The following is a 17,602-nucleotide window of genomic DNA, read 5'->3' as shown; positions in this document are numbered from 1 at the left end:
ATGTGATGCTGCTGTCATTTCTTACTGCCAGAGGAAACTGGGTGCTGTAATATGGTGGAGTGGATCCAGCCTGGTCTCAGTGTTGAAGGTCCCCAGGTGCTGTGCTGTAATACAAGGAAGCTGAAGCACTTGTCTTGGCACACAAAGCTCCTAGAAGTTATGCTGTAATCTAGTGGCGGTGATGCACTCATGGCTCAGTGCTGCAAGTCCTCACACGCTGTTGTGTCTTGGTGCTGGGGGTTCCTGGCTGCTGTAACACAACAGAGACAATGTAGTGTGTCTGGCTCCATGTTTAGGAGTCCCAGGTGCTGTGTTTTGACACAGTCAAAGTGAGGCCATTGTGTCTCAATGCCAGGGGTTGCCAGGTGCTATAATACAGCAGGGCCAGATTTACAAAGGTATTTTGGAGCCTAAACTGCCGCTAGGCCCTAGTGGAAATTACAGAAGTACCTAAATGAGTTAGGTGCCTAAGTCCCCTGGACTTCCAATGTGCCTGGTTCCTAAGGGCAGCTGCTACTCAAAAGTTGTCCGAAGACCTGCAGTTTAAGGGCCAGAAGTCAAAGGAACTGCACAGCTGTACACCAGTGCATGACCTACTCCAAACAGTTTGCCTGGTGCTATTAAATAGCTGATGCCAATCATCCTAGAGGTGGCTGCATGTCACTGGCATGGGATGTCATTCCTGCTGCGTTTGCAGTTTGTACTTTGAAGCTCTCAGAGATGGATGGTTCTACGTGAATATAATATGCTATTTATTATTAGTAACAGTGGGCCAATTTCTGCCCTATGCTGCCGCTTCCCATACAGGGCAGCGTGTCTTGGCATTTCCTTTGATGTGATGGCGTTTGCTCCCATGGCTGAAGGTGGGGGTTCAGGGAATCCACAGGACAACCTTGCAGGGACCTCTGTGCCCAGCTGTCTGGCTGCCTTCCTCCCCTGGTCAACATGGGTCCTGCAGGAGCTTTGCTACCAAGAGCATCTCTCCTGACTGGGGCTGCTTACAGCTTGTAGGCCGTCTGCCTCGACTGCAATGCCCTATGCGTGGGGGGAAGTGTGCCCTAGAGACCTACCTGCTGACAGAGCTGGGTCCATGAAGGGCTGGGAGTCTAGCAGGGCACGTGCCATTGAAAGAGATCCCCACGCCCACAGCCAGGATCCCCTCCGCTCAGGGAAGCAGAAGGGAGCGTTTGGTTCAATAGCAATAAGTGACTCCTCAACCCTCCCACCCCAGCTCCCGCGGGCATTTCTGTGCCAGTGGGCTTAGCCACGCTGGAGCAGGGATGAATGCATTTCCCTGGGAACGCAGAGGGATTTACCATGGGTCCATTTCTGCCTCACCCTTGGGACGCAGTGGAGAAAGAGGGAACATCAGCTGTGACTTGGCTTTAGCTTCTGTCCCTTTGGTTTGATTTCCCTTTTCAGATGGAAGGGTTCTGAGTGTTGCCAATACCTTGAACAATGGGGCAGTGCCCCCCAGGACTCCCTCATGCCACCCCTCTCCCCCCACTTTAAGACCCCCCCCCACAATCACGCACTCTATATGCACCTGTTCTTCAGCTCAGACAACAGCTGACTCCATGGATGGCCCCCCTGCTCCCACGAACCCCGAGCTCAAGGGCTATGTGTTATTTTTTGGTTGGGGGAGAGGGTTATTATGGGGGAGGCAGAAGGGTGGGGCCTGTTCAGGCCGGATGATATCTGGGGAGTCATTCAGGCTTAAACTGATCCTCTTTCCAAATCCCCTTAGCATGTCTAACACCACGGCCGGGAAGTTGAAAGGGATCTGAGAAGAGGGAAAAAATGCTCTGTGAGCTGGCAAGTGAGATTGCTTGTGAAACATTTCCTCTGATGGCTGTCCAACTTCTCTTGACACTTTTATAGGGTTACCCTTCAGGATTGCTATAAAGGGTGTAGCAAAGCCCTGGCTCACAGGGCCAGAAAATCACTTGATTCAAGGCCTTTCTTTGCTTTTCCTTTGGAATGGCTTTGCTGCACCCTTTCCCTCTCTCCTTTACTCTCCAGCCCTTCCCCTTCCGTTCTCTTTGTTTTCTCTTGCACCTTTCATGAATCCGCACCATGGCATTCCAGAGTGATGTCTCCAGCATGCCCAGCGCAACAAGTAACCCCAGAAAGAGAAAAGCCTAGGGCCTGACTCTCCTTTCACCCCAGTTTCATGCCAGTGTAACTCCATTTAACTCCATAGAGTCATTCAGGATTTCCACCAGTGCCTGCAGGAGGAGACTCTTTTCCTAGTCTTGGCTGCACTGTGGGCCCAAGTTGCTGGTCAGGTCTATGCTACAACCTTTAGCGGGCATGGCTGAGTCAGTTCAGGGTGTGATTTGTGACCGACATCACTGCTCTGTGAAATTCCTGGGTCCTGGAATGGTGAAGCGGTAGTGCAGCTCTGGTAGTGGAAAGGGGCAGTAAATTATATCTACACCCACTTCATGGCCACATTACACGAGCAGAACAGCATAAAATGGTTTGAATGCAGCGGACACTCAGGGCCATGTGGTGAAATGGGAGGAGGCAGGGAAGGGAGATAAATAATGAGGGTTTCTTGGTTTTTTTTTAAGTTTCTTACATAAATTGAAGCAGAAATTAATTGTATATTCTAGGAATGCTCCTCAGCACAAAACAGAGGTTTAGAAAAAAGCCTAAATTATTAATTCCACACTCCTTCCGGTCTTTCATAATCGCATTTTTATTACATTAATCATGAACATAAATCCAGAGCAATTTTCTGTCTTTCTTCAGAAACCATGGACTGAGTGGGAAGGCTGCAGGGAGCTGGCAAAGATGTTACCTGTGTGCTTCGTGGCTAGCATATTCTGTTTTGTATTCTCCCCACCCCCTTCCCCGCCTCAGTCGTCCTTCCCCCCCCCCATCCCATCTCTCAACTCCTCTGTCTCTGTTTCATCCCCCCGCCCCTCCATTCTTCCAGTCTTGTTACACTAGGAGAGCAGCCGTCTGCGTCTAGGCACTGGTGCTGCCCCCTACCTGCAGGCAAGGACAAGCCAGGGTTTGCACCCATTGAGCTAACTGGGTTTCTCCCATTTCAAGCCCAGCTTGCCCTCGCCTACACTTAGGGGGCCCTGGCAGCCCCAGTGCAAGAGTGCTGAGTGCTGTCTGCCTGTGGCAGACTCCGGATTTTTCACCAGAGCCGATAGAACTCTGGTTCCTCTTCCCTCTCGTCTCTCCAGCCTCCTGTTCCCCCACTCGTCTGCCTTCCATCTTGTGACACTGGGTAAATCTTCAGCAGCTCAAGTCCCATTTTCCAAAGTGACCATAGATTCGGGCTCCCACCAGCCTATGTCCCTTCTGACAATGGGAGATGGGAGCCTAACTCACTTGGAGCCAGATTTTTAAAGGTATTTTGGTGCCTAATGATGCAGGTAGGAGCCAAAAGGGAATTCCAAGGGGAGTTAGGCACCGAGGTGCTTTTGAAAATATCATTAGGATCCTAACTGCATCTTTGGATACTAAAATACCTTTAAACATCAGGGCACTTTTGAAAACTGTATTCTCTGTCTCTCCCCCCACACGTCCCCCACGTCCTTTCTCATTCCTCCCATTTGGGCCCCACCCCCCAACTTCGCTCCCTCACCTCCGCATCTCATGCTGCCCCAGTCCTCTGTGTTATGTTCCTGCTTCATCTTCCGCCGAGGAGTTTCCAGTAGCATTGTGGTGATGGGGGGGTGGGGGGAGGAAGTCTGGGATGAGAATGGCATGTTGGTGCAGTGAAGGGGGGGGCGATCTTTGGGAAATCTTTATGGCTTTTAAAAATAATAATGCTAATCATAATTTCCAGGCTTTTTAAATAACTTTTTTCTCCTCTGAAACCTTCCTGGTTTCTTCAAGAGAAATCGCTCAATTCCCTAGAACCATGTTTTTCTAACTAAGTAGATTAGTTTACATCTTGTGGCACTTAAAAAAATTATTATAAAAAAAAAAAGGCTCAGATTTATGGCCCTTTCTGTGGCCAGCTCTCCTGGTTAGATCCCTGGCAGTGCTCGCTGGCTTTAACTTCTATTGCTACAAAGCCCTTCCAGCTGCCAGGCTTACTCTGTCTCTCCCTTTCTTCCCTTCCAAACTGCTCATCTCAGACACCTCTTCTTCCCAAGCCAGGGCTTTATCCCAGGCCTATAAGGTACTGGCTCGCTGCAGGGACAGGTGCTCGCAAACTGTCACCCATAACAGCCGCTCATAGACCCCGTCTGTGCCACAACTACAACCGAGTTAGGGGGTGGTTACAACCCAATTGTCACTTGACCCACTTCCAGCACTGTTACAGATTGTAGGGCCTCTGGGACCTAGCCACATCCCTGCAATCAGGTTAACATTTGGCCATGTATGAATGCTGCATTTGAAGCCTGAGGACAGATGTAGAACACCAAGGCTATGTCTACACTGCCCAGCTAGCCCCGGTGATCGGTACCTGGGTATGAGCACCCTGGTTAGCCTAGCCCACAGGTGAGCATCCCCACAGCAACATCTCAGAGCTGCCCTCTTCTCCACAGCCGTGTTCCCCACCATGGCAGGAGAGCATGTGGGCGTGCTGTAGACCTCCGCCAGGTGAGCTTTCCATGATTCAATAGCAGCATGGTACAAAGCAGCCTTAAGACACCAGAGAGGCTGGGGCAGTTGCTAAATGAAGTATCTTAAATTGGTGCACTTCACCTATCAATTGGAGCTGGATAACAACTTTCCATCAAATTTCATCAAATTCATCAATTTGCCGTTGAGCAAAGCCATCATGTTGAAAATAATTTTTGTTGGCAAAACCATATTGATTTTGACAAAAGATCATTTTGGAAAAAAAAAACATTTTAAAAAAGCCAGACTTTTTGGTTTGAAATTTACTTAATTTTATATTAAAACATTTAGAAGAAATAATAAATGGCCAAAATTAAAACAAAATGTTTTGATTGACCCAGGAGGGGGGGTGTGTCTCAGAATTTTGTTTTGTGAAAATTCTTGAAATGTTGGCTTTTTTCCTTTTCCTTGGGATGAAAAAAAATTCCAAGCTCCCAAAACATTTTGTGGAATGGAAAGTCTATTTTCTGAGTGGCTCTATCATAAACACAACCAAACCGATGGTATGAAATATGGACTTCACGCTTGGAGCACTGGGGCCTGAAATAACTCCTGTATAAGCGCCAAGACTTTTCAACTAACTAGTCCAAATATAGTCAACAATTCTCAGACGACCTTAGTCATAGCAAAGGAAGACGCAACCAAACCAAACCTCGTCGTCACGCTGCATAGAACTGTTCAGTTATATTGGTCAGCAGAGTTGTTTATGCTACATGAGAATGATCATTCCATTACAGCTGCTTCAAGAAGAGTAGGCACCAACTAATTTAGTTATAGGGCTAAATTCTATAGTGTAAATGGATGCAGTTTTGTTGGAGTCAATGGAGATACACCATTTACACCAACCAAGGATCTGGCCCATAGAATTTCTTAAACTACTACAGAATTTTTAATCTGCGCATTGTTCCTCTCACATTTAGCCTTCAGATCTTTAGGTAGAGCTGTTTCTTTAAATTGCTTAGATTTGCTACCATTATTTAAAAAAAACAATGACATTGTGGCCTTTCTTCTGTTCTTCTTCTGGTGTAAATCAGGTGATATCAAACCAGTCCAATTTTCTCCTATTTCCATTGATGTAAATCTACAGAAATGGCTGTTTAAGGCAGCTGAGTTGGATTAAATGTGCACTGGTTTAGCCAAACGAGATTTCAGCCCATTGGAATTATGCCGTGAAAAGCCAGTGTCAGCAACTTCAGAAACAGCAATGTGCAGGTCTCCAAAAACAGTTAAGAAATAATGTGAGGTTCAAGGTCCCCAAAGCCCTGAAAATAGGCTCTGTACAGGGGTGAATTTTGCCCTTAAGGAGTAAACCTCTTACAGCTCTGACCCAGATCACCCATGTCAGGTCAGTCCCATCTGGCAGCTGCTCTGTGGCCTGCATGGAATGAACTGGCGCGCTCAGTCCATTTCTCAGTGGAGAAACAGTCTTCTCCCAAAACACTGCCCACACAGCAGAGAAGCCAAGGATTGCGTGGGCCGGGGAGAATGAACTCTGTTCTCTCCCTAGAGGTGATGCTTTGAAGTCACGGTGTAGGCATGGTGGCAGCGGAGGTGAAGGTAGCTTGCACTGCTGCTGCCCCTACTGCGCTTATTCGGTTAATAAAGGGATTCCGGCTCCAGGACTGGCAGTCGAGCCTTCTCTACCCGCACGGACTGTATTCATTTAAAAGGGGAAGAGAGAGACATGGAAAAAACCCCAGCATAAATGTCTTTGTCAGAAAAGTTGCCAAAGTGTGGCTCTGTGCTTCCCTAAATAAAAATGGGGAGGAGAACAAAGCAAAGCAAGCAGAGACTGCCTGCCTCGGGCCCTGTGGGCCCAGCCAAGGTGGGCAGGGGCGAGTCGGGGTATGGTGCAGAGCTCACTCCTCTTTGCTGGGGAATTAGCTTCGTGCTGAGTTGCTTTTATCAGTGACAAATTTGGAGCAGGCAGCTCAAAGGCCAAAATCAAAGGGAGCTGGGCGGAAAGGGAGCGCGGTGGAATCCAAGGTTCGTTTGTGTTTCTGGTTTTCTTCCTTTTTTTCTTTTGGAAGTTGGCACGGGGAGGTTGGCGTCTTGTTTTGTTTCTTTCTCTCCAGTCCCTCTGGCAACCCACAAACAAAGAGAGATTCATTGACTGCTTACCCTGTCCCAGGGGAAATGGAGCCAGCATCGCCAGGCTGGACAGAGAATCAGAGAGAGGGGAAGAAAGGGAGAAAGAAAGATGGGCTTAGAAAAACACAACCTAAGCAAAATGTTTGGAGAGAGACAAATTGAGATGTTCAAAGGACGTGGCGGGAGAAAGAAATGAAGACAGGAGGCTGCTTTGGGAAATCCTTGGGATCAAAGATGTTGGAGAGAAAGATTCCAGAGCTCCTCTGCTGTGCTTTCCATGCAAATCTGGGGCTTTCAGACATAGACCTAAAAGGCTGACCTAGAGCGTGAGGGACTGGCAATGGGACGTGGCCAGATCAGGGTGCACAGTGCCCCTGTGCTGTGCCAGCAACCTGGAATGCAGCTGCACATCTACAAAGACCACTTCCCCTGCCACGTCCTGGTGGCACAGTGCCCCTAAGGCCACGCTGGACGGGCGGGAGGTGGAGGGTGCTCAGGTTATTCAGGGCAACACCTCCTGCAGCAGAGTATCCTCCTGCACTCCCAGTGTGCTGGGGGGGTGGGGAGATGGAACATGTTCAAACGTACCTCAGATCCTTCAGTCTGCGGCTAGACTCTGCCATTCCTCTTGTCTCCATACCCAAAGCCTTGGTGTTACCCTGGACTCCAATCTCCCTCTCCTCTCACATCTCCCAGATCTGCCCCTGCGACGTGATCCTGCCTTGATTTCGCCTCCTCCCCCGTTGCATCTCCTCTCATTTAACCCCTGCAACTCCCTTCTCTGTGGCTCCGTTTCCCAGGCCTGGCATGTGCAGAACTGCATTTCTCCCTGCCTCCTCACACCTCGGGGGAACTCAGCCACGTGCTGCCCCACAGACAGCGCCCCCGACTTCCCGTCTGTGTCAGATGGATCCTAGGTGAGCCAAGTTCATCCCTGAAGTAACGCCATCAACTGCAGTGGAATTACACCAGGGAAGAGTTTGGCACAACGTGTCTAACACCCTCCTTGAGACTTTCTCCAGCGGAACCTAAGGGCCATGGGGCCAGCCACAGCTGGTGTAAATCAGTGTGGCTTTGATGGAGCGACACCAACTGAGGATCTGGCTCCTGGCAAGTCGGGCCTCTCTCCCAGCTCCTTTGTCCAGCGAGCACCAGCCTCAGTCTCACAGTCCAGCTATTGATGGCGCAAGAAGCTCCTCCTTTGCTGCTCCGAGGGTCTGGGGCAGCCGGCCTCTAGCACGCCACATTTGCTCCCTGGCCCATTCTTATTTAATACTCGTCTTATGTTATCCCATGAGACCCCCATCAGAATCCATTACGCTAGAAGTCATGCAAACACATACAAAGGCACAGTCCCTGCTTCAAGAGCTTTAAAATCTGCCCCTCTCGATTTCTCTCACCCACTGCTGCTATTTGTCATTAGCACTACGGTTTTATTAGCCACGGTGGCTGTAAATGGGCAGAGACTTCTGGTCAAAGAAGCTACATCAGCTGAGAGTCTGGCTCGAAAGCTCTAGAGCATTGGAGGATTCACTTAGTATAAAATCTGCTGTATGAAATTATAGTGGCTTTTATTGGTCTTTGCCCCAGGTGGGTGATTCGCTGTTAATGCCAACGTACAGCACCGTAGGTGAGCTATGCAGCCTTCCCCTAGCCTCTCCTCCCGTCCGGTGGCGGTGGTTTTGCTTGTACAGGGTTTGTTTGACACCATGCAGCGATTTATTTGCTCTGTTCCTTCTCTGCAGACTGTGACTCGTACTGCAAGCCAGCCAAAGGCAACTACAAGATTAATATGAAGAAATACTGCAAGAAGGATTACGGTAAGCAGCTGCTTCCTTCCTGAAGTCAGTTTAGCAGTGAAGAAGAGTGAGGAAAGGGGCTAATGGGCATCTGCAGCCTGGCCATGGATGGGTGAACCCAGTCCTGAGATGGGAACAGAATTGGATTGCCCTCCCCCCGGCTATGTCAGAACATCTCACCCTGCCCTAGGTGGGCTGCATTCTCCTGGAGTCTGGGGGAATTCAGGCTCAGTGGTCACTCCAGCCTAGGCGTCCCCCATCCTCTCCTACTGGGCCTGGTCTAGCTAAAGATCTGACCACTGACATAGAGGCATCAGCAGTGACCAAAACTCATTGCCATCTGGTGGTGGTTCCATGGCCAGTGGCAGGCTGGTGTCTACATCCACTGTCTTTCCTCAACTGACCCGCACCTTTGCTGTAATAGATGGCAGTCAGCGCCCTAGTTGGTAGAGGTGCTAGGAATTAAAGGCTAACTCATCAGATGGCTTGAATATGCCACTGCGGGCGGGAATCTGAGACTTTGGTGCTTTACCAATCTGACTTGCACCCACAGTCGGGAAGTCAGAGCTACAATTACTCAGATTGAATTGAATTGAATCGAGGGTACCAATTTTCCAGACACTTAAATGGCAGCCATCCTTCCCCAAATTCACGCTTGCCTACTTACGGAGCCTAAGTCACCCTTGTGCTCCTTCCAGGACACTGCTGAAGTGCACCGATGATGGGATGTCATGGTGCTACCACATGTCTTGTACCCGCTGGGGCTGTCAGTCAAACCTTTTAAACAATTCCCTGCTCTCTCCTGTCCTCTCCCCCCTCCATCCCTCCCTGCCTGCCAAAAAACCTTACAAAGAACATTTTCTCCATGCTCTTCTTGTCCGAGGGGTCTTGGGAGAAAGCTGATGTAAATGGCCCCTGTGAGGCCAGGCTTGGAGGATGTTGACTGCACATTGTTAATCACTGTGACACAGGGCCATTCACGCTCAGGAGTGGAGGGAGGTTTGCTGGAGAGAGCCCTTTGATTGATCTTCCCCCGGAATCCTTGGCTCTGGCAGAAAAGATGGTTTTGGCAAGGTGAAAAGCAGTTGAAATGGGTGTCAGATGGCTTTGAGTCAGAGGATGAGGGGCAGAGGCTGGAATGAATGTGAGCTTGGAGGGAGAAGAGTTCACCAGAACGAGTCTTTCCATTCAGCTAGACTTTCTTGCAACTTGAACCCATTGACATCGCTCCAGACTTCCCGTGAAAGGGCTCCCAGCGAGCTACCTGTGACATTTGTGCCCGTAATAGGCTGATGAGAGGTTGTAGATCCCCGGTAAAAGGAATTCCAAATGTGGGTTTTGTAGGTGTCGAAAAATTCAAAATTGTGTTTGCCAGCAAATATTGATTGAGCAACAAAACTCACATTTCCAGGTGCTTTCCAGCTGCTTCTTTTAGGGTGACTTCTGACGTCATCAGTCCCTGAGCTGCTCTTTGTAACTATGGATGGTTTGAACAACTCCCCAAATATGTATCAATTTATCCTCACAACACCCTTGAGAGCCAGGGAAACATCTTTCTTCCCATGGAGAACTAAGGCCCAGAGAGTTCATAAGTGACTGGCTCCAGGTCACACAAAGAGTCTGTGACAGAGCTAGGGACTCTGCACATCTCCTGCGTCACAGTCTGCAAAGCACCCGGTATCTTGCCCACAAGCCCAGCCAGCCAAGCGTCTGCTAAAACTACTTGTCAGGCACCCCATTACTGGGTCCTGGTTGGGTCTGAGGTGTTCCAAGTTAACGAGGCCTCATTCTGCAACCTGACACAGCTTTTACTCCAGCATAACTCCGTTGACCTCAGCAAAGTTAACCTTGATTAACACCAGCGTCAGTGAGGGAAGAATTAGAGCACTGAGCTCTTTTTGCTGCCTTGTGTCTTCCAGCACCAAATCACTGCCTTTCAACTTTAATTTCCCCACCATCCTGCCCTTTCCTCATGCACCTGGCCTGAGCGGAAAGGCTCCAGGACTGTAAAGGATCCTGAGAGCTGCCTTTTCTGAACAATCATCCTCTGGAGCATAGCCAGCTGTGCCATGGTACTGTTCAAGACCCGTTAGCCCTGGGGGGCCTGCTTCTTTACAAAGCTTGGGGATATCAGTGCTGAGTAAGGCTGGTGGTTAAAAAAATGCTAATTTTCACTGGAAAATTTTGGGGGGGGGTTGTTACATTTTCCAGTTTTTCATTTAAAAAAAAAAAAAACCTAAAAACATTTTGGTAATTTTTTTTTATTTCATTTTTTTTTTGTGGGAATTTTTACCAGAACCAGACTTTTTCTGAAAAATGTTCTGGGGATGTTTTTGTTTTCATCACAAAGCCATTTCTTATCTCCGAAAACTGTTTTGATGGACAAATTCCAGCCATCTCTAATTCCAAGTCACTGCGTGTTGTGGCAAGCAGCAGTAACTAAATATTGTGGAACTGGTGCATAAAGAAGCTGCAGTGACATAGGACAGAGGGTTTTATTAAAGGGTTAATAGTTCTCCTGTAAAAGCTGAAACAATCATGCAAAGATTGAGCCGTGGAAATTTGCCTGTTGCTGTTTATTGAATGAACAAGGGAGTGGGGAAGTATCATTGCTGACTCTTTCTTCACTCTCAGCATCTCTCTTTGTCTCTTCCCCAGTTGTCCAAGTGAATGTCTTAGACATGGAGACAGTGGCCAATTGGGCCAAGTTCACCGTCAATGTCCTCTCAGTCTACAAGTGCCGCGACGAGCGAGTGAAGCGTGGGGATAACTTCCTGTGGATCCACATGAAAGACCTGGCCTGCAAGTGCCCCAAGATCCAGATAAGCAGGAAATACCTGGTCATGGGGATCAGCGAAAACCCCACCGACCGGCCAGGACTAATGGCTGACAAGAACAGCCTGGTCATCCAATGGCGGGATGCCTGGACTCGGCGCCTGCGGAAACTGCAGCGGCGGGAGAAGAAGGGGAAGTGTTTGAAACCATGACGGATTTTGGTTCTGTCCCTTACTAAAGTCCCCGCCCCATGCGCACTCTCCAGACTGTTCTCCAGAGACTCTGTATATATATATAGTGTGAACGGACTCTCCTGTCTATAGTGTATATTTTGGCGATGGTTTCCTTTGGGTGTGTGCGGGCCCATGTGTGCGTGTGGGTTTTTTTCTTAATGTTTATTAAAAGCAACCATAACGACAAACCTTGAAAGAGGAGTGAAGTGGACCAGGGTTGCTAGTTCAGAAGCTGTTCAGAGGAGAGAAGCAAAAGGCCTCTCCATCCAGCCACCTCTCCTGTGGGCATCTCTCATTGGTTCTGCTCCCTCTTCCCTTGGCATGATGATCTCCCCGTGCCTGCTCCCTGGGTCCGAGCGCATATCCTCAGCTCTTCATTCTCTTCGCTCAGCCACCGTACAACTGGGTGTGGACTAGTCTACACTCTTTAGTCCTCTTCCCCATCCGAAGCAGCTGAGAATGGACTGGTGGTAGTTCATGGATTATGAGGCCAAAAGAGATACTGTGATCATCTAGTCTGACCTCCTGCATAACACAGACCAGCGACCTGCCCTGACTTAACGGCCCCTATTCCCATCTCCCTACCCTATTTCATGTCTCCCTGAAGAGAAAGCAAAAGCATCAGCAATACAGGGTCAGCTACGTCTGTAGGTAAGGAGTAACTCCATGGATCGTCAATGGATACATGCCATATAAACCCAATATGGGAGGCAATTCCTGCCCGGGAGCTGCATGGAAAAACAGAAGGATCTGATTCTCCTGTCACATCATGTGTGTGCTCATACACCACCACTGATCTCACTGGCATGACTTTTGGGTTTGTTTAGTGACACCAGCCCCCAGCCGCAGACCGCGCTTAGCCCAGGTCCCAGCCAAAGGCTGTCTTATAAAATGTTTATATTTGTGAGGCCAGATCTGGCTTGCCATGCATAATTCAGCTGTGGGCCTGAATTTGCCTATTTCACCCAGTGTAGTTATTTTCACCTGGCCCAAAGGAGTGTGACCTGCTGCCGTTCTGACTTGGATAGTGTTGTGCACAGGTGTAAATGGGTGCAAAAAATGAAATTCCAGGAAGATTGAGTCCTTGATGTGTTTTCTGCTTCCTAAACCCTCTGGGTCACCGGGGGCAGGACTTATAAAGAGCAAGAGTGAGGCACTGGTGGTGGTGGGGAGATGCTGCCATTCACCAGGGCAAGGGAATTACATTCCCCTGACAGTGACCGTTCACGAGGAGCACAGGTGGCTGGTGGATTGGATTTAGTCGGAGGGCAGTAAAGGGATCAGCAAGAGAACATAGCAGCCTTGAAACTGTGTGTGGTGGGATAATGCGTGTAACCCAGTCCTGCTGTTGTAGTGGGCAGTCGTGGCGCGGAAGGGGGTGTAGAGCTGTTTAAGACTGAGGCTCATTGGCAGAGTTGGGTGGGGGCACAGGCCTGGCACCGTTGGGACTAGTGCAGAACTGTGGCATGGCTTAGGACTGGAAGAGCCCAGAGCATTGTGAGGCCAGATTGAGGTGACCTGGAGGCTCTGCATGGCGACCAAGAGGTGCTTTGGGTCATGGCGAAGGTACATTAGCAGCGCTGGCTGAAGGCCCAGAATTGGCGTAGCAAGGCCTGCACTGAGGGCTGATGAATGCTGGAAGAACAAGGTTGCAGAGCTGTAGGAAGACATGAGCTAGACTTGCAATGGGCAAGTCCGCGGTGTGCTGGCTGGGCTAGCTTGTCCAGGGCCTGCCTTTGCTGTTCTCACAGCAGGTTTGCCCTTCCTTGTGTTTGCATGAGTGCATGGAGGCAAGGAGACAGTCGCATTCCTGACACCTAGTTGCTACTCGTGTTATGTACATTCAGCCTCCCTCACGGGTTGGTCTTCGACTCTCATTCCATCTCCCCCTTCCTCAGCAGTTCATGGTGCCCGGGCCTGTACATATTAGGCCGTGTTTCCTTACAATGCCCATACCGGCCAACCCGTTACAATCAATGGCCAAAAAACCCTCCCTTTTCTCTGGTGGGCCAGTGAGTTCACACTGGGGCCTGATTCTCCACTCATACCAATTTTACACCAGTGCACCGGCCTTGATGTCAGTGCAGTTACTCCTCAGTTACCCTGGTGTAAGCGTGATCAGGACCAGCCCCACAGTGCACTGTGTCATACCCATTTTGCACACCCACTGACCACCAAAGCCGTGATTCTGATCTCATTTACACCCATGTAAATCCAGAGCAGGCCCATTAAAGCTACCTGAGCTACCCTAGATTTACACTTCTGTAACCAACCTCAGGAGCTACCCTCCCACCCGCCCCCACCATCGCCCAACCATTGCAAGCCATTGCTTTGCCGGGGCCTCTCATTTCCTAACCAATTTGCACTTGGGCTCAAACTCAGGCCTGACATAAGCAGCTGCATTGCCACTGCTGACTATGCTTAGGGAAGAGGCATGCAGTGGTTTATTATTGTAGGGTTGCTAATAAAGTCTACTGCCTTTAGACAGAAAAAATGAGTTCTAGCCAAATACATGTGCAGACTACGGGGCTCATTTCGGGCCTCTCAACTAACAATGCCCCGCCACCTAATTCCCCAGCACACCTACTGCCAGCACATGCAAAGGGCACCTAGTGCCTGACTTTGGCCATGTCCCTTACCAGAGGCTCTGAAACTAAGCAGTCATGGGATAAGAGAGAGGGTCCTTTCCTGGATCAGTAACTGGTTAAAACATAAGAAACAGAGTAGGAATAACTGGTCAGTTTTCAGAATGGAGAGAGGTAAATAGTGGTGTCCCCCAGAGGTCTGTGCTGGGACCAGTGCTGTTCAACATATTCATAAATGAACTAGAAAAAGGGATTAAACAGTGAGGTGGCAAAAAAAGAATGCAAAACTACTCAAGATAGTTAAGTCCCAAAGCAGACTGCAAAGAGATCTCACAAAACTGGGTGACTGGGCAACAAAATGGCAGCTGACATTCAAAGTTGCTAAATGATAAATGATAAAGTAATGCACACTGGAAAAATAAAACCCCAACTACACAGCTAATACACTGGGCTAGATGGAGCATTGGTCTGACCCAGTACGGCCGTTCCTATGTTCTAATCATACGCTACTGCGCTGGCAGCCTAGCCAGGTGCAGTGAGGTTGCGGGGGGAGGCCGGCTCACGGGACATAGCAATACTGTCTAGGGCATTTGCATGTCTGAGAATGGTGGCGTGGCATGCCAGGACAAACTCCTGGTTGCTAGCCTGGGGGCTGGGGATGAATCCTGGGGGGAGTCTTCCATGGTTGCTTTGAATGCAGTAATTGAAATAATGGCCACAGGCTCCTGGGAGAGGAACAGAACTGTGTCACTAGCACAGCTGTGATGCCGGCCCACTCGTAGCCTCTCATCCGGGGTCATGCGCATTGACTTAAGGCTTTAGTCAAATTTGCTCGCTCCTGAATTTAAATTTAAAAGGCACTTTCTGTTCAAAATGTTTATGGGAATTAAAGCCACGCAGCAAGAACAAACTTCATGTCCACTCCCGCTTTACTTGCAGCAGCTCTGCTCCCAAGTGGAGGGGAATGGGGAACGCCTAGCACAAAGGGGCTGTCAGGAATCTGTGCAGGGGCCGTCTGACAGCAAAACTGCGCGGGGCAGCCATTCCCTGCTTTAGCCTGATGGACAATTTGGCCATGTGACTCTCCCATCCCATCCCTCTGTGACCCACAGGGCCTGGTTCACCACCCCTGCCCTCATGTGCAGTCTTTACACTAGTGCAAAGTGGGCATGCAAACTACTACCAACTAATGGGCCAGCCCCTCAGCTGCTGCAACCGCCATGCCTCCACTGAGAGCAATAGGAGCGATTCTGCTTCACACTAGGGGAGGCGCTGGCCCAGGAATGGGGGTGCTTATAACCATTGGCGGTGCAGAGGTGTGAATGGCAATGCAGGGTTCAGGGGACTCTGCAACTTCACGGTGGGCCCAAGCCAACTTCTATCAAAGCCAAGAGGGGCTTGTTCTGCTGGCTTCCAAGAGCATCGGCTCAGGCCTAGGCACCATCCCTTTCTCTGTCCCTGGTTTCTTAGGGGTAGGGGACAAGGTCTGTGTGTGCGTGTACATGCACATGCGCGCCACTGTGCCTGTTCTGCAGTGAAGCTCCTCTCAAAGCAAACAAGAAATTGTGCAACTGTCACAGTTACCGCTCACCTCCCAAGCTTCTCGGCGCAAACCAAGACAAGGGGCTTTGATGGTGGTGGTGTTTTTGCATGATCCCTGAGAACGGCTGCTCCTGGAGTGATCAGACGACTGAGAATTTCTCCCTTTCTGATGCACTGACTGCCACTTGGGCTGCACCCTGGGGCTGGGGCTGCAGGCTGCTGAGGCAGCATTGCTGACCCTCCGTACAAAGGCTGCATTTCATGGCTGTAGCTTATCAACGCTGGGAGCCTGAGGGTCAAATCCAACCCAGACCATTCAGCAGCTCACTGCTGCCTCTCCATGCTGGAGGAGGACAAAACTGTAGGGTTTGACAGCTGGTGAATTCAGACCACAAGCCATTTCACTTCATATTCCTTTACCAGCAGACAAGTTCGATGGTTGACATTTGCAAAGCTGTCTAGGGCAGTTAGAGGCAGATCTAATTAAAGAGGCACATCTAAATGCCCTGCACTGTTTGGAGACTCTCAGCCTATGGCTGTGCGCCTTTATTTTGTATTTAAATATATGACCATGTAAGGGCAGATTCTGGACAGTTTTTGGTGTTCTGGCAAATTGCCCTGAATGTCACAACATTTGGGCATCCAGAATGGTCTGACATAAGTGGAGTCTTCTGCAGGAAATACCATCTTCGTGTCCCTCTTCCCAGGCCACCTTTGGACCTCTAGGTTATGACAAGACGTGCATGTTAATAGTTTCCAAAACGCAACAGAGCAAAAGAATTGGAGGGTGGCTGTGGCCCAGGAAGTGTCCATGAAATACTGTCGAATATGTAAAATAACAACAAATGTTATGAAACACAGTGTAACATATATAAAATATGTACGTCTTTATTATTATTTTAATAACACGATTCTCATGTGTCTCAACTGCCTAACACAGTGTTTTCTTTCTGTGGGAACTGCAGTTTGCATTTGGCTTTTGATGCTAAGCTGACGATGACACCTCATTCCCCCACCAAACATGGGTTCAGCTGGTTCTTAATTTCACGGCTCAGTACCCACCTGAAAGCAATCCTCTTGCAGAGCACAAGACAGGTGCTGCTAGCACAGCACAGCTAGGGTAAATGGGGAAAGATTAGGTGATGTCAATGAGGCTGAAGATCTGTGTGTTGGGGGGCGGGGTGCTGAAACTCCGGCTGGGTTTTAAAGGAGGCGGACCAAAGGATCCCTTCACGATCAAACCCAAGTGACTCTGAGCTCACAGGATGGAAGTCGTCCATATGCACTCAGCCTGGAGGCCCTGCACACCAGGGTTTTCCCTACACCCCTCCTGAATTTCCCCAACAGCCCCCCAGGGGTCAACTAGTTACATGCAGTGTTGCCAATTTAGTCATTGGTTGGAAATTGGAATTGAAATTGAAACATGGACACACGCTTTAAAAGCACATACAGGAGATGATAAAATACTTGTGTCTGGAAAAGCATCATAGGTTTGAAAAGTCTGAATGAAGACTACCTTCCTCACACCACTGCTGTTTTTTATGACAATGTCGGCACATTCATTCTGGTGATGTTGGCCAACATAACACTTTCCAATGCTGAGTTGTAAGCAGGGTCCGAATGAGCTCTCCCCTGACAGCTAGCGATGAGCCGAGGGAGGAGGTGGGGAAGGCGTCAGAACCAGACTGTATTTACATGAACGCACCTACTCTGTCTAGGTAAGCCAGCAGACAGAGCTGTGTTGCTCAAGTGATTGATTTTGGCTAGTGCTGGGTTACAAATCACTTTAGTAAGCCCGAGCCCGTAAGGAGGAGAAGTACGCCCCCCCTGGCCGACACCCTGAGGGTGAAGGGCTACGAGGTACAGATCCACGCCCTGATCGTTGGGGCCCTGGGTGCCTGGGACCCCCGAAATGAGAGCGTGCTGTGGGCCTGCAGTGTCAGTCGATGCTACGCCTGGCTGATGGGCGCCTCATGGTATC

General features: G+C 49.5%; 1 protein-coding gene across 1 annotated transcript in view; it reads left to right on the top strand.

The window, feature by feature from the left end:
- Positions 1–11,670, top strand: part of NTN3 (netrin 3) — a 76,469-nt gene extending 64,799 nt beyond the window's left edge. Inside the window, exons 6-7 of the mRNA XM_067551527.1 lie at positions 8,433–8,507; positions 11,145–11,670. Coding sequence (XP_067407628.1) covers positions 8,433–8,507; positions 11,145–11,473 — 404 coding nt within the window. The 3' untranslated portion in view covers positions 11,474–11,670. The remainder of the gene's footprint in view (positions 1–8,432; positions 8,508–11,144) is intronic.
- The last annotated feature ends 5,932 nt before the right edge of the window (positions 11,671–17,602 follow it).

The sequence above is a fragment of the Emydura macquarii genome, unplaced genomic scaffold, assembly GCF_026122565.2.
Source record: "Emydura macquarii macquarii isolate MOO-44397 ecotype Brisbane River unplaced genomic scaffold, CSIRO-AGI_Emac_v2 contig_1348, whole genome shotgun sequence".
Classification (NCBI taxonomy): Eukaryota; Metazoa; Chordata; order Testudines; family Chelidae; genus Emydura; species Emydura macquarii.
This window is presented reverse-complemented; position numbering and strand designations above follow the sequence as displayed.